Source organism: Mytilus trossulus, chromosome 11 (genome assembly GCF_036588685.1).
Source record: "Mytilus trossulus isolate FHL-02 chromosome 11, PNRI_Mtr1.1.1.hap1, whole genome shotgun sequence".
Lineage (NCBI taxonomy): Eukaryota > Metazoa > Mollusca > Bivalvia > Mytilida > Mytilidae > Mytilus > Mytilus trossulus.
Window position 1 is genome coordinate 39769260 of NC_086383.1, and position 13075 is coordinate 39782334.

At 31.4% G+C, this 13075-nt stretch overlaps 1 protein-coding gene across 1 annotated transcript; it reads left to right on the forward strand.

Annotated features, from left to right (window-relative positions):
• The first annotated feature begins 1095 nt into the window (after positions 1-1095).
• Positions 1096-5284, forward strand: LOC134690042 (uncharacterized). Its single transcript, XM_063550014.1, has 3 exons — positions 1096-1170; positions 3560-3955; positions 5190-5284. Exons 1-3 carry the CDS (start codon positions 1122-1124, stop codon positions 5282-5284), a joined length of 540 nt encoding a protein of 179 aa, XP_063406084.1. The 5' UTR covers positions 1096-1121.
• The last annotated feature ends 7791 nt before the right edge of the window (positions 5285-13075 follow it).

The following is a 13075-nucleotide window of genomic DNA, read 5'->3' on the forward strand; positions in this document are numbered from 1 at the left end:
CCTACTGGGAAAAAGAGTTTAACATCATTGTTGAAGCGTGAATCAGTCTGCTTTTTTCGTTTGAATTGTTTTACATTTTATAATAATGAGGCATCTAAAAGGTTACTACATTTGTATGCATTATGAGTTTGCTTATTAAAACAGGTCATTCTATAACCTAGAGCTGATACATGCTCGTCGTATGGTGTATGGCGAATTATCATTTCATCATTTCACTTTTATGAATGGTTGAATCAAACAAAAACATATTCATATTATTTTCATATCTCGTAGCCAATGCACCTTTAAAATGTTTTTTAAATTGGAAATTTACAAACAACTTATCATCAATCTTCGTCCTTCTTATGTAGCTATACTTATCAACACAAATAACGCAGAACGTTTTGCAATATATGAAAAAAAGAGGAACATGTTTTATTTCCACTAAATTGGCTTTCAAGGAGAAAAGTAAAATATAAGACATTAATAAGATATTAATAAGCTTATAACAATATAAAACAATAATAGTCTTGTAGGACTACATAGAAAACAAACAAAGAACCAACCCAGTTTGAAACTTATGAACTACACACACATAATATACGTTCAACGGTGTTTCCCTCCTTCTCAGTTACACCTAACATGAAATACTTCAAAAAATATATTGGGAATGTATTGGATATTAAACTGCAAAAGCAACCTATAGACGTAGCTGCATGACAAAGTGAGAGATAGACTCACATGGTATACAGTAATGCAAAAAACATAATTTGGTTATGATTTTACAAGGAGATGCACAGACTGGGTTTGTCATCCTCACGGGGTTGATACTTATTGTTCAGAAGACCCGCCAAGAGGTATCAAGGGTCGATGCTTACTGGCATGCCAAAGTTTTCAAAGTATGAAATAGAAAAAGGTTTATTCCACTAGTTGTTTACCCTATAGGAAAAAAAGGAAGGTAATGCGTTTCTTTAGTTGTTGACTATATATTAATGTATTTGATCAATTTAAATGCCTTAAATCTAAATTTAGATTATATAAATATTTATTTGCACATAGCTCTATTTTAGATTCATTTTCATGAAAATTCCCATTCTTTCATCAAAACTAAGTTTCATTCAATATAACACTATAACATTAAAATGGAATGTTTACTAATGTTTATGTTTTCAATGAGCATAGTATTGACAGGTAAGAATAAAAATATATGCATGTTTGAATGTAAAATATAATGATCATAAAATTGATAAAAATTACCAATCAAAATAATTACTCTGTGCTTGGTTTATTAAAATCTGCATGTTTAATTTATGTTTAGTAAACATTATTCCATTCACAATCAGAACGGTGTTAATAAAAAACATTTCAGCACAGCGATACATCGGAAAACTAATGTTATGGATTGGGGTACTTATTTTAAATCTTGTTTCATCTCATTAAAAGGTTTTTAAACCCCACTTATTATGTCAGATTAAAATGATTTTAGCATTGATTTGTTTCTATGAAAATATGATGTCTTTATTCTATACATTTTACATTTCTGTTATTACTTCTCTTAAATCTAAAGCCTTGGTCACACCTTACCGGATAGCACGAACGGACGCCTAACGGATGAAAATAAAAGTTGTCCGTTGACAAAATTTTATCCGTTGGGAGTCCGTTGATGTACTGACCGAATAAAACGGACGCATGACGGACACACAACGGATATACAACGTACGAGAAACGGATACGTACCGGACAGAACGGATGTCGAACTTACATCCAACGGACGAGAACCGCATAAAACGGACACATAACGGAAGCGTACCGGATAAAACGGATGAACAAGATATACGGAAAAATCAAAGGCGATTAATAGTAATGCATGTAAATCGCATAAATATTCAAAATGTTTCTGTGTAACTGGCTTTGAATTGGTCTTCAAAATTTCACCAAAGGGCTATGTCTGGCTGAATAAAAGCTGCTTGATTGTGAAGACGTGCCAATACTCTAAGATCGAATATGAATAATAAGAATGCACGAACCTTAAAAAATCTGACATACCAATAATTGGCATTTCTGACGCAAAATATTCAATTGGCATTTTAAAAAAGTTATCCGTTATGCGTCCGTTCGACCTATCCGGTAAGGTGTGACCGAGGCTTTATGCATCCGTTGGAGGTCTGGAAGATAAATTCACCAACGGACTTCTAACGGACGTCTAACGGATAAAACGGATGTTGAACGAATGTGAAACGAACTTCTACCGGACGTATAACAGACAAAACGGATGATAAACGGATCTGAAATGGATAAAATTAATGCAAATTGAAAATTTCTAGTCAGAAATGCCATTAAGATTTCTTAAGGTTCATGAATTCTTATTATTCATAATCGATCTTAGAATAAGGGCACATCTTCACAATCAAGCAGCTGTTAAACTTATTCAGGTCAGACACTGCCCTTAGTGGTATTTTGAAGATCAAACCAAAACCAATTACACAGAACTTTGACTCTGGAGACTCACAATTCGAATAGATTTGCTTTCATTATATTGCATGTTTTTTTCAGTTTTATTTGGTAGTATTTGCATGTGATAGTCGGTTTTAAAGCTCACCAGAGCTCATGTTTTGTCTGTTATTATGTATATATATGCCGACTCTGAATAAAATCTACTTACTTAATTACTTAACTAGAACATTTTCAATATTAATGCGATTTACATGTATTATTATTGTCGCCTTTAATTTTTTCGTATATCTTGTTTATCCGTTTTTTCCGTTACGCTACCGTTAGGTGTCCGTGTTATGCGGTACTCGTCCGTTGGATGTACGTTCGACATCCGTTCTGTCCGTTACGTCTCTGTTTCTCGTTCGTTACATATTCGTTGCATGTCCGTTATGCATTCGTTAGGCGTCCGTTTTAGTTGGTCAGTTCATCAACGGACGCCCAACGGATAACAATTTTGTCAACTGACAACTTTTATTTTCATCCGTTTGGCGTCCGTTCGTCTTATCCGGTAAGGTGTGACCGAGGTTTAACGGACACTTAACGGATACAAAACGGAAACGAAACGGACGAATACCGTACAAAACGGAAGCCTCACGGACGTTCAACCGACACTTTACCAGTTGGACGTCCGTTCAAAGTTTTGAACATGCTCAAAGTTTTCCACCGGACAGAACGGACGTCAACGGATAAAACGTACGCTTAACGGACATGCAACAGATATGTACGGACATCTAACAATTAAGAACGGACGTCTAACGGACATGAACGGATTGAAAAAAAAGATATTCGTTAGGCGCCCGTTCAAGCTATCCGGTAAGGTGTGACCGAGGCTTAAATCTCATTTTTTCAAATTTATTACGTATTAATTTACAACCCAGTATTCTTTTAGTTTTTGAGCTTCAAATACAATCATAATTGACTAGTTTCCCTACAGAGTGAATGGTTCTGTCAATTTACTGTCAGCAATTGAAAAAATATATCAAATTGTCATTTGGTTTCAACTTTGACACTGACTGTTCGTCAATGTATCCACCACTGACTAAACACATCTCATACATTCTACTTTAAATCTGTGTTTTCATCTTAGTTGAAGCAGAATGCGACGCCCAAAGCGACAAAGGTGTGAAAAATGAAGAAGTTCAACTAACGTTTTCAAAAAACAAGTGTTCAATATCATGTCATATAGACAAAGACCTAGCAAAGACGATATATTTTATGAAGTTATTAAAACAGACAAATGGCTCATTTTACGATGTTCTACAAAGCCGTCGTATTGGCGAAACAAATAAAACAAAATTGTTCAATTGTACAGATATGCAATCTAGATCTTCACACAAAGGATCAGATCTTGATGAAGCGACAATGGTGTTTGAATTAGATTCAGATCACTTAAAGGATACAGACAATTCGCTATACAAATGTGAAATAGATTCTGAGTCGTACACGGGAATTCAATGGAACACGGCGAATATAGATTGGACAGGTATATATGTTCATATGTATGCAAAAATATAAATAAGATATGCGTAGAATAGTTTTTGATGCTTGAAAAGTTAAAGGAATAGGAAATTAACGGCTTTCATTTGGGACAAATGAAGTACATGTAGATATGAAAAAAATAAAATAAAATTCAGTTTTAAACGTGTCGTGTCGTACAAGTTAGAAGTTTAGTTAGTATAAAACTAGGTTGAATCCACCATTATCAACATAAGAAAAATGCCAGCTGTTTGACGTGTTTGAGCTTTTGATTTTGCAATTCGTTTAGGGACTTCGGTTTTAAATGTTCCTCAGCGTTTAGTAGTTTTATTATTTTACCTTTAATCCTCTAATGAAATGACAAGATACATAGTTATCCCCAGTATTAAGGTCTTGACGTGAACTTTTATACAATTCATAAAATTTTCGAAATCTTAAAATAAGATGTGTATCCCAGTTGACAACGTATGCATTGACGCGTTATTGGCCTTTGGACTTTAAAATTACTCATTACTGTCATGATCTGTATTTATGTAATTATCTTACATCGTTTAACGAACAAACTATATGAATTATTGTTAAAAACAATTAAAGGTATATATTGAGGCGTTAGACAGGCGAAAGAAGATTAAATGATTACAACACACTACACTGTTAATACCTTTATTTAAAATGTACATACCAGTTCAAATAAATCACGATTATATTCTTTAGAAATTATTAAACTGTATGCATCGTTGAAAATAAATTTAAACAAATATAACATGTCAGTTGTTGATGAAAGTTTCATTTGCATATGTGCAACCATCACTTATTCTTCAAGAGAATTCAATATAACTATTTTCAGATACATCGGTGACATATTAATCTATAAAACTCCTGAATATGTCGAAAAAATACATGTAGCTGTGTAGCTTGTTTTGAATAGGAGCGAAGAAAGATTAAACAGAGACATTCAAACTCATAAGTCAAAAGTAAACTGACAACACAATGGCTAAAAATAAAAAAAGGACAAACAAAGAAGCAACAGTACACAAAACCCATCATAGCATTTTCGTGGCTGGAATTAATATATTGTCAGTATGTTAGGCCTGTTATGTATATCATAATCACTAGAAACTTCCAGTTAGATTTTCTGCAATATGTATGACGTATATCTAACTGTTTACTGTTTTTTTGCAATAATTATTTAAATTCCAAGGGTCTTGACCGCTTGAATTTAATTGTATTACATTTTACAGGTTGTGTCGACACGCATGCTGAATCAGAGTCTATATGTACAAAATCATCTTTATTATCCACCCTTGTAGCATTTTTGTATGTCGTGGTTTCATGATTTGTTGCAGCGCTGTGTCCTTTAAAACGTTCTCTACATAGTTTGAGACTATTAACACGTTGTTTTATGATGTGTTGCATCGCTCTGTCATTCAAAACGTACTCTACACTTGTTTGAGATTATTAACAAAAATAGTCGCTTTGATCCAAGTTTATGAAGGCAGATAGAAACCAGTTACCATGCGTATTATGATGTGTCTAACTCTACGAGAAACTGTAAGGAAAACAGATACCTGACAATTAACGTCAAACAGGTTTATACTGAATGGTGTATTTGTATGAATTAAGGAAAATGCACGTACTTATTTTGTATAAGACATCAAGCACTAGGTTCGTTGGAGAACTGATTCATTTATAAATCTCATATTGTTCATTTTTTTCTAGTCAACATTGTGCGTGCCACATTTTTTACTTGACGATGAGCACACAAAACAATAAAAATAAATCAGTAAAAAAGTACTTTGACAAATTTGTATTTGTTTTTTTTCTACACGTATCGTATGTGTTAGCAAAAAATAAATAGTAGATTTTCATGGACTAAAGATATATAAATATGTATTAATTATACGCCATTTAGAGTATCAATTAATGAACCGTCTTATAAAGATAAGTAGAAGCTATATGGTCAAATTTTTTTTACTTAAAATACAGATGATTGATTCAAGATTCACTTACAGAGCAGACTTCCTACACTAATTTTTGATAAGTCAACCAACCACAATGCATGCATTCAAAAGTGTTTGAAGATGCTTACAGGTACGTGAATGTTAATCCAGAAAAGCGCTTCGGACGCATAGAATTATTTCACGTGTTGTTTTCAATTGTTTACCTCTGCTGGCGGACTACCATGGCCAGAGGGTATCATCAGATAAGTAGTTTTTTTTTCGGTACTGACATGATTAAACAAACTTTTCTAATATTGTCCGTTTATAAATTTTGAAATTATTAAGAAACTAAGGTTTCAACTCCCTCAGGCAAAATTGACTGTAGATGAATTTGGCTATTTATTTTAGATATTTTTGTCATATAGCTCTAATAGAATTATTTAACGTGTTGTTTTCTATTTCAAAGAGTCACTTGAACTTGATCACAAATCAAGGCAAGCAAATAAAAGTGTCGATACGGAATTTATATTTTAATCATATTTGTTAATTCATAACAAGTATTATGCAACAAACACAACGCCATACCTACATAAAAAATACCCATAACAGAAAGATTTGAGGATTTTCTAAATTGCAATTAGTCATATTTAGTGTAAATCTTTTTACATTTCATTGTTAAGTTTATAGAAGAGTCATGCGTCATTTATTTGTAACTCTTAATGAAAATTTGAAGGGAATTATTCCATGTTTTGAGTCTTATTCAGCCACGTTGTTTGACTTATGTAACAAACATTATGTCATTGTTGTTCATATTTTAAAGTGAAATTGGTGGTAAATCAGAGAAATTAATTCATTATGGAAATATCACAATTGTGATTATTGTTTGTTTCTGGTTCCTAGTGTTATCTATGCGTTGGTTTATACAGTGCAACATAATTTAAGTAGATGGAAGTTTGTTTTCTGATGATCTTTTTCAACAATTGTTATAAAGGAAACTGAAATAACTTTTTCATTTTGGAGAGAAGAATACTAGAATTTGACCATTTAAAACATGTGTAACAAAGTTACTATTATTTTTTTGAAGCCAGTCTTTGATATACAAATAACAATCCCAACAATAACTTATAAAATGGTGGATATATAGTAATAATTATTGAAAATAATGTGTTTGGTTTTTTTCTATAATTTTTCTATTTGATTTTTTTGAATATTGTTATATTTCATCAAGTAAAACGTTTCAAAAATGACGCTTGTGTTTAAAGCAAGTCATTGCCATTTGAGACATAACTATCTTATATTTATTATCTTTATTAAAAAAAATGTGATATGATTGCTTATGAGACAACTATTCAACCAAGTTCAAAAGAAGCAGAAACATGATCATAGTGGCAACCACACTGAGCTGAACAATGAAAATACCATACATTATAGATATTAAAAGAAGATGTGATATAATGCAATTTACAGCTACAGTCACCGTACGGACTTCAACAACAAGCTAATACCATACGGCAAAGTCAGCTATAAAAGACCCCGAAATCTCAAATTTAAAACAATTAAAACTAGGAACTAACGGCAAAAGATTAAGCAAAACAATTTACAAAAACAAAAAATTCCCAAAACGAACAAATGCTCATCACTAAACTTAAGGCTGCAGAGTTGGAATGGTCGTATACATTGTGGCAATCACATGAAATTAGAGCGTGATTGGAAGTATTTAAACTGTTGTAGGATAATAGTTTGCAAGATTTTATGACTGCAGAATTTAAGAAAAGGTATCAGATTTTTTTACCAGAATCCATTGTGTTCTATTAATTTTAATTATTTTCGCGGTTTTTCTGTATATTCTGAAGATACATATAAAATAAATATGGAAGTTTATTTGATATTTACTAACAATCCACGGAAGAAAACTTGGAATTAATAGCACATAGCAAATACATTGTATTTATAAGGTATACATGTATGTTCGTTCATAGTATACAGAAAAACGCGAAAAAAATGTCCTATCCATTTGTAGATGAAGATAATGTATAATTGTAAGTTATAAATGGACGTGTGAGGACGGAAACAATATCCAGACGTCTATATTTTCGTTTTCTCCCAAATAAACGAAAATGAAAAAGTTATAAGCGAGGATGACAAATGGGACTATGCATGGTACCTATAGGATATAAAAGCATAATGATTGATTTAAAGTGGAAGGAAGAGAAGCGACACACAAAATGAGGTCTATAGATATTGTGTACCTATTCTAATATCGATTTTGATTTTGTCTTTCTCTGGTTGACTTTCCTTGCTTGTGTGTATTTGAAAGAATCTAAAAAATGATATTTTTTATAGCATTCAGGTTGATAACAATCCACCAGGCTAGTTAAAAAATCCAAAATTACCTGAAAATAAGGTATTTCTAGGCAAAATTGATTGATTTATGTTTGCAACCTCAATAAACTGAAAACCGGCTTTTTTTTGAAAGATTTTATTATTTTTATTTTGGTGTTGATGATCATTTCAACACTTTCAGTTGATTTCTTCAAATAAAATGTGAGATTTCATTTTTTCGTTCGTTCTTAAATTAGTATGAGAACATATTTGTTTGAGCGGTTTAAACGTAACGTTCTCGAAAAAACATATGTTCGAGTTTAGTTTGTGTTGAAAATGTTGAAGCTCGATATTATATTTTCTGATGTAGTAAAAATGAGAGAGCTATTTGTCAAGTCTTTAATATTTGAGCCATTGTTGTTGGAGAGTAAAGATTGATATCTATTTCAAATTTATCACATATCATAACGAAATTTACGGTTTCTTTTATTCGATTAAAACAGTACCGATTCAGACTCAAATTCAAAATCTTTTTTTACTAGATAGATAGATAGATAATTTTATTAACCAATCATGGTGCCCAAAATTAGAGCTATACAATCAAATGAATGAATTACAAAATAAAGCACAGAAAATGATTAGAATGATTAAAGTACATTTAGACAAAAAACCACATGAATACATATTTACCCTCATTAACCTGATATAAACCAAGTTATTGACAAAACATAGTTGTTATTGGTGCCACTGTGACCTGGAGAAATTACATAATTCTTTATAGTTCTAGGTCTTTTGGTCTAGGTCTAGTTCTATGAACTCCTTGATGCATCGGAGTTAATATAAAAGTTAACAAGTAAAAAGACAGAGCAGCATATTTCAAAACTATATTTTAGCCACAGAAGTTCGATAGTTAAGTAGTTTTAGAAATAAGAAACAATAGAGACAAGAACTCATCTATAATTTGTGTATAAATTCACGTAACCAAAACAATAACTGGTAAAATAATAGTCAAAGATTGTCTATTCACAATACAAAATTACATTTTAGAAATGTTTGAATAAAAAGAACTTATTACAGATAAATGTTTTTAACATATCTTTTCAAACCCATAGTTTTTGTATTACTATGAAATATAAGTTTAAAGTCATACTTTGAATGAACGAATTCAAAACCAATCAGATAATTTCTTAAACGTAATTCTAATTATGCATCAACTGCTAAACATCTATCTTAACTTGTACACTTCAGAGTGAATTCAAGTATGGAAACGTTCAATTTTATCCCAATTGATTTTTGTTGGTTCCTTCTGCATATGTTTATGAAATGTATTTTCAAATGTAGTGTGGACCAAAGACCTACAGAATTTGAGCGGAGAGAAACGAGCATGTTACGTTGGTTATTAGTGATACGGATGTGTGTTCATTACATCTCAAGTTTTGTTGAATTTATATTGCTTAATGTCGCAAATAAGGATTATGCCTGGTCAGACTCCCCGTCGGAAGGATTGTTTTGGTGTTTAATTGCGCTTTTGGTTTTTCTGGCTGTTTATTATTTCATATTGTTCATAATATTAAACAAGGAACCGTTTACGTCTGGAGATATGATGACAATTTCTTATCTTTTCAAAATTGCATCAATATTGTTTGATATACTCTTTCTTTCTTTTACCGTGTATATAGCAAACGGATTAAAAGGTGAACTTGATTATATATCAGAGTTGATAATAATAGACACAGCGTGTGCCATATCGGCTGCTATATTGACACCAATTGCTTATATCTTATTTTTGAAAGATTATATTGAGGACTGTAAATGTTGCAAAAAGAACAAAATTAGACCTCAGAGAAGAACATTACCGATACAACCTTTAGTGCATGACCCACCAAACACAATTACGATGACCCAAACAGAAATCCAATATATCGCAGGAGGCAGTACCATTGCACAAAATGAAGAGGATTTTTCTGAAGTCAATGCTTCAATAAAACAAGTCAAATTAAAACAAACTACTTTGAGTGTACGTAAATCTGAAAAAGACGAAAACAACCAGGCGGTTTCGAAAACTACAACTTTTGTACAAGTAGAAAGAATTGAAAACATTATATCAAGTATAAATGGAGTCGATAATATAGAAATGAGTAATGAAAAGCAAGAAATAGCGTACACTGGACATGCTAAAGTAGATATAAATACAAGTACTGAATAAAGGTATCGCATAAAGTGACACAGATTAATTGACTTATTTATAAAAAGAGAATACATTATCTAGCATACCAATCTAAAACTGATTACTAGTACTTATAATCGATATGTGATGTTTTATTTATTTTTTGTGGTATTTCAATGAAGATAGATTACATTTATTTAGCATGCTAATCTTACATTGAATATTAAATAATTAATACTTGATATATGAAATTTTACTAATCTTTGGTTATTTTTATCAAGCGTCGACTTTATTTGTGGGGCACGTGTAGTGTGAGTACCTTGATTTATGTTTCTGATTCTTTTATAGATAAGTTAATTTTTATATATGTTTAAAATGAATTAGTATACAAATGTCCTATTGTTTCTTTAATCTGTTAAATGTACGACTTTCTATTTTACAGTTAAGTCTGCCTAATATCTTGATTTACATCTAAAGATTGACAATGAGGTCGGTTGAAAACGAAAATTTTTGAAAAAAGAGATACTTTTAGCTTTCAAGTTGTGATCTTTCCATTTGTAGTTCCAAATAGTGAAGTTAAAATGATCATTTCGCAATTTTTACGAACGCCATCATGATTTAGTTGTCCGTTCTGAAATACCCGTTTCACAGATCATGTCGGATATGTTCCTTATGACGTAATTAAAACCCCGTTTCCTTTTAACGAATGCTTTTTATCGAATTAGACCATTTACTGGCTTTGTAATACAATGATCAATACGTGAACAGGATCTGCTTAGCCTTTCTAAGAACATGTGATCAACACAAATTTTTGGTGAGATTGGTGTTGCTCTTACACCCCTATACGTGACATTTGGACCTATTGTGTTTGGTTTGTTCACACATCGTTGTCAATATAATGGAATGTCATACAAGTGGGAGGTTTAGCAAGCTTTAGAGCAAGGTTTAATCTACCATTTTCTACATAATAAATGCCTGTACCAAGTCAGACATATGACAGTTGTTATCTATTCGTTTGATGTGTTTGAGCATCTGATTTTGCTATTTGATTAGGGATTTTCCGTTTTGAATTTTCCTCGGAAGTCATTTTCTTTCTGATACTACTTTTAAAACACACAAAAATAATTTAATAAAGACTATGAGATTTTTCCTATTCAAAATACCTTCAACAATGTTTCCTTTTTTTTGCCTAATGTCTGTAAGACGCAATGTTTATATATTTTTTTTAAATTTTGCTTACACCTTTTCATAGTTTATTTTGCTTTAAGGGGATATTCTTTATATATTATTTGACTGAACGCTCTTTTTCATCTAAATACATGGTTAACGATGTATTCTCTTGACATTTAAGTCTCATTCGGTGTCGTTGAAATCTAGTTATCAAATCATTTTCAAAACATGGGTCAAAAGTGAAAAGTATCATAATCAAACTTAAATCTGTGAAAATATGTGTATTTCCATTAAGTAGTTTTTCAGTAATAATTTTTGAAATGTTATTACTTATCTAGTCAGTCTTTTTAGCCAAAACTTTGAGAAATGAGTGAGGGTTACAAAATATGATTTTACCAGAAACAAGAACATCCCACATATCTTTTTTTTATTTAAATTTTTTTTCGATATGATTTTTTTTCTTCAATCATAATATAACAAAGAAGTTGAAATAAAATGCATTTTGTCCTTATAACTGAGAAAAATCACAAATCTACAAAATGAACAACATGGTGAATTTGACACGAAAAAGCATCAAAATATGGCAAAACTTTTTTATATTAACTCCTACCTATAGTGTTTTAGATGAATTTATTTAGGTTTGTCTGCTTCATCTTAATTGGGAGTATGAAAAAAAGTTTAATTTTGGAACTGTGATTTTTTTTCACAATAATAGCCAAAAAATGTGTACAAACTGATAAAAAATCGGAACATCATCAACATTTTGTACTTTTAATGGACCGTAGTAGAAAAAGAAATGCACCACCATACGATTTTTTCTTCACCAATTTTTTTTTTTATATTCATATAAAGCCCAAAACCAGGTTTAGAAAAAGATTAATTCTATAAATGTTTTGCTCCTCAGAGGTGTACAAAAACAAAACTTTTTTGAAAAAAAGAGATAATTTGAGTTATTAAATAATTGCCAACTGTGAACGTTCAATTGTCATGTAGCAACATCTTAGAAACGTCAGAAGATGGACTATTATATATCTTCATATTTATATGTTATTCTGGGGATTGTTTTTCCTGTCATGATTTTCTTGATAGATGGCTGCTGCTATTTAGAGTTTTTATTAATCATCCCTTTTTGAGATTGATGGGAGCCACCATGAGTTCACTGTTATGGAATTTCCGTTTAACAGATGATAGCGGATACGTAGCCTATCTCGTTATTAGAATTCCAGAGCCTTTTTCGAATCATAACCTTCAAAAACGTATTACCAGGTCTGTATTAACATGAGCAACACGACAAATGGAACATGTTGAGCTGGATCTACATGTACCTATTCTTCGGAGCACTTGAGATCATCCAAACTGTTTCGTTAGGAAAGTGTTGCTCAGTCTATAGTTTTCTGTGTTGTGATTTATGTACTATTGTTTATCAGATAGTTATTTCTTTCCCTTTTTAAGCCATTGCGTTGTCAGTTTATTATCGACTTAGGAGTTTGATTATCCCTCTGGTATATTTCATCTTGTTTTTTTTTTT

Excerpts from the sequence above, each read along its gene's own strand:
- LOC134690042 (XM_063550014.1), top strand. The coding sequence starts at position 1,122 with ATGGAATGTTTACTAATGTTTATGTTTTCAATGAGCATAGTATTGACA. Across the intron at positions 1,171-3,559 it reads AATGAGCATAGTATTGACAG|TTGAAGCAGAATGCGACGCC; the intron begins GTAAGAATAAAA and ends TTTTCATCTTAG. Across the intron at positions 3,956-5,189 it reads GGCGAATATAGATTGGACAG|GTTGTGTCGACACGCATGCT; the intron begins GTATATATGTTC and ends TACATTTTACAG.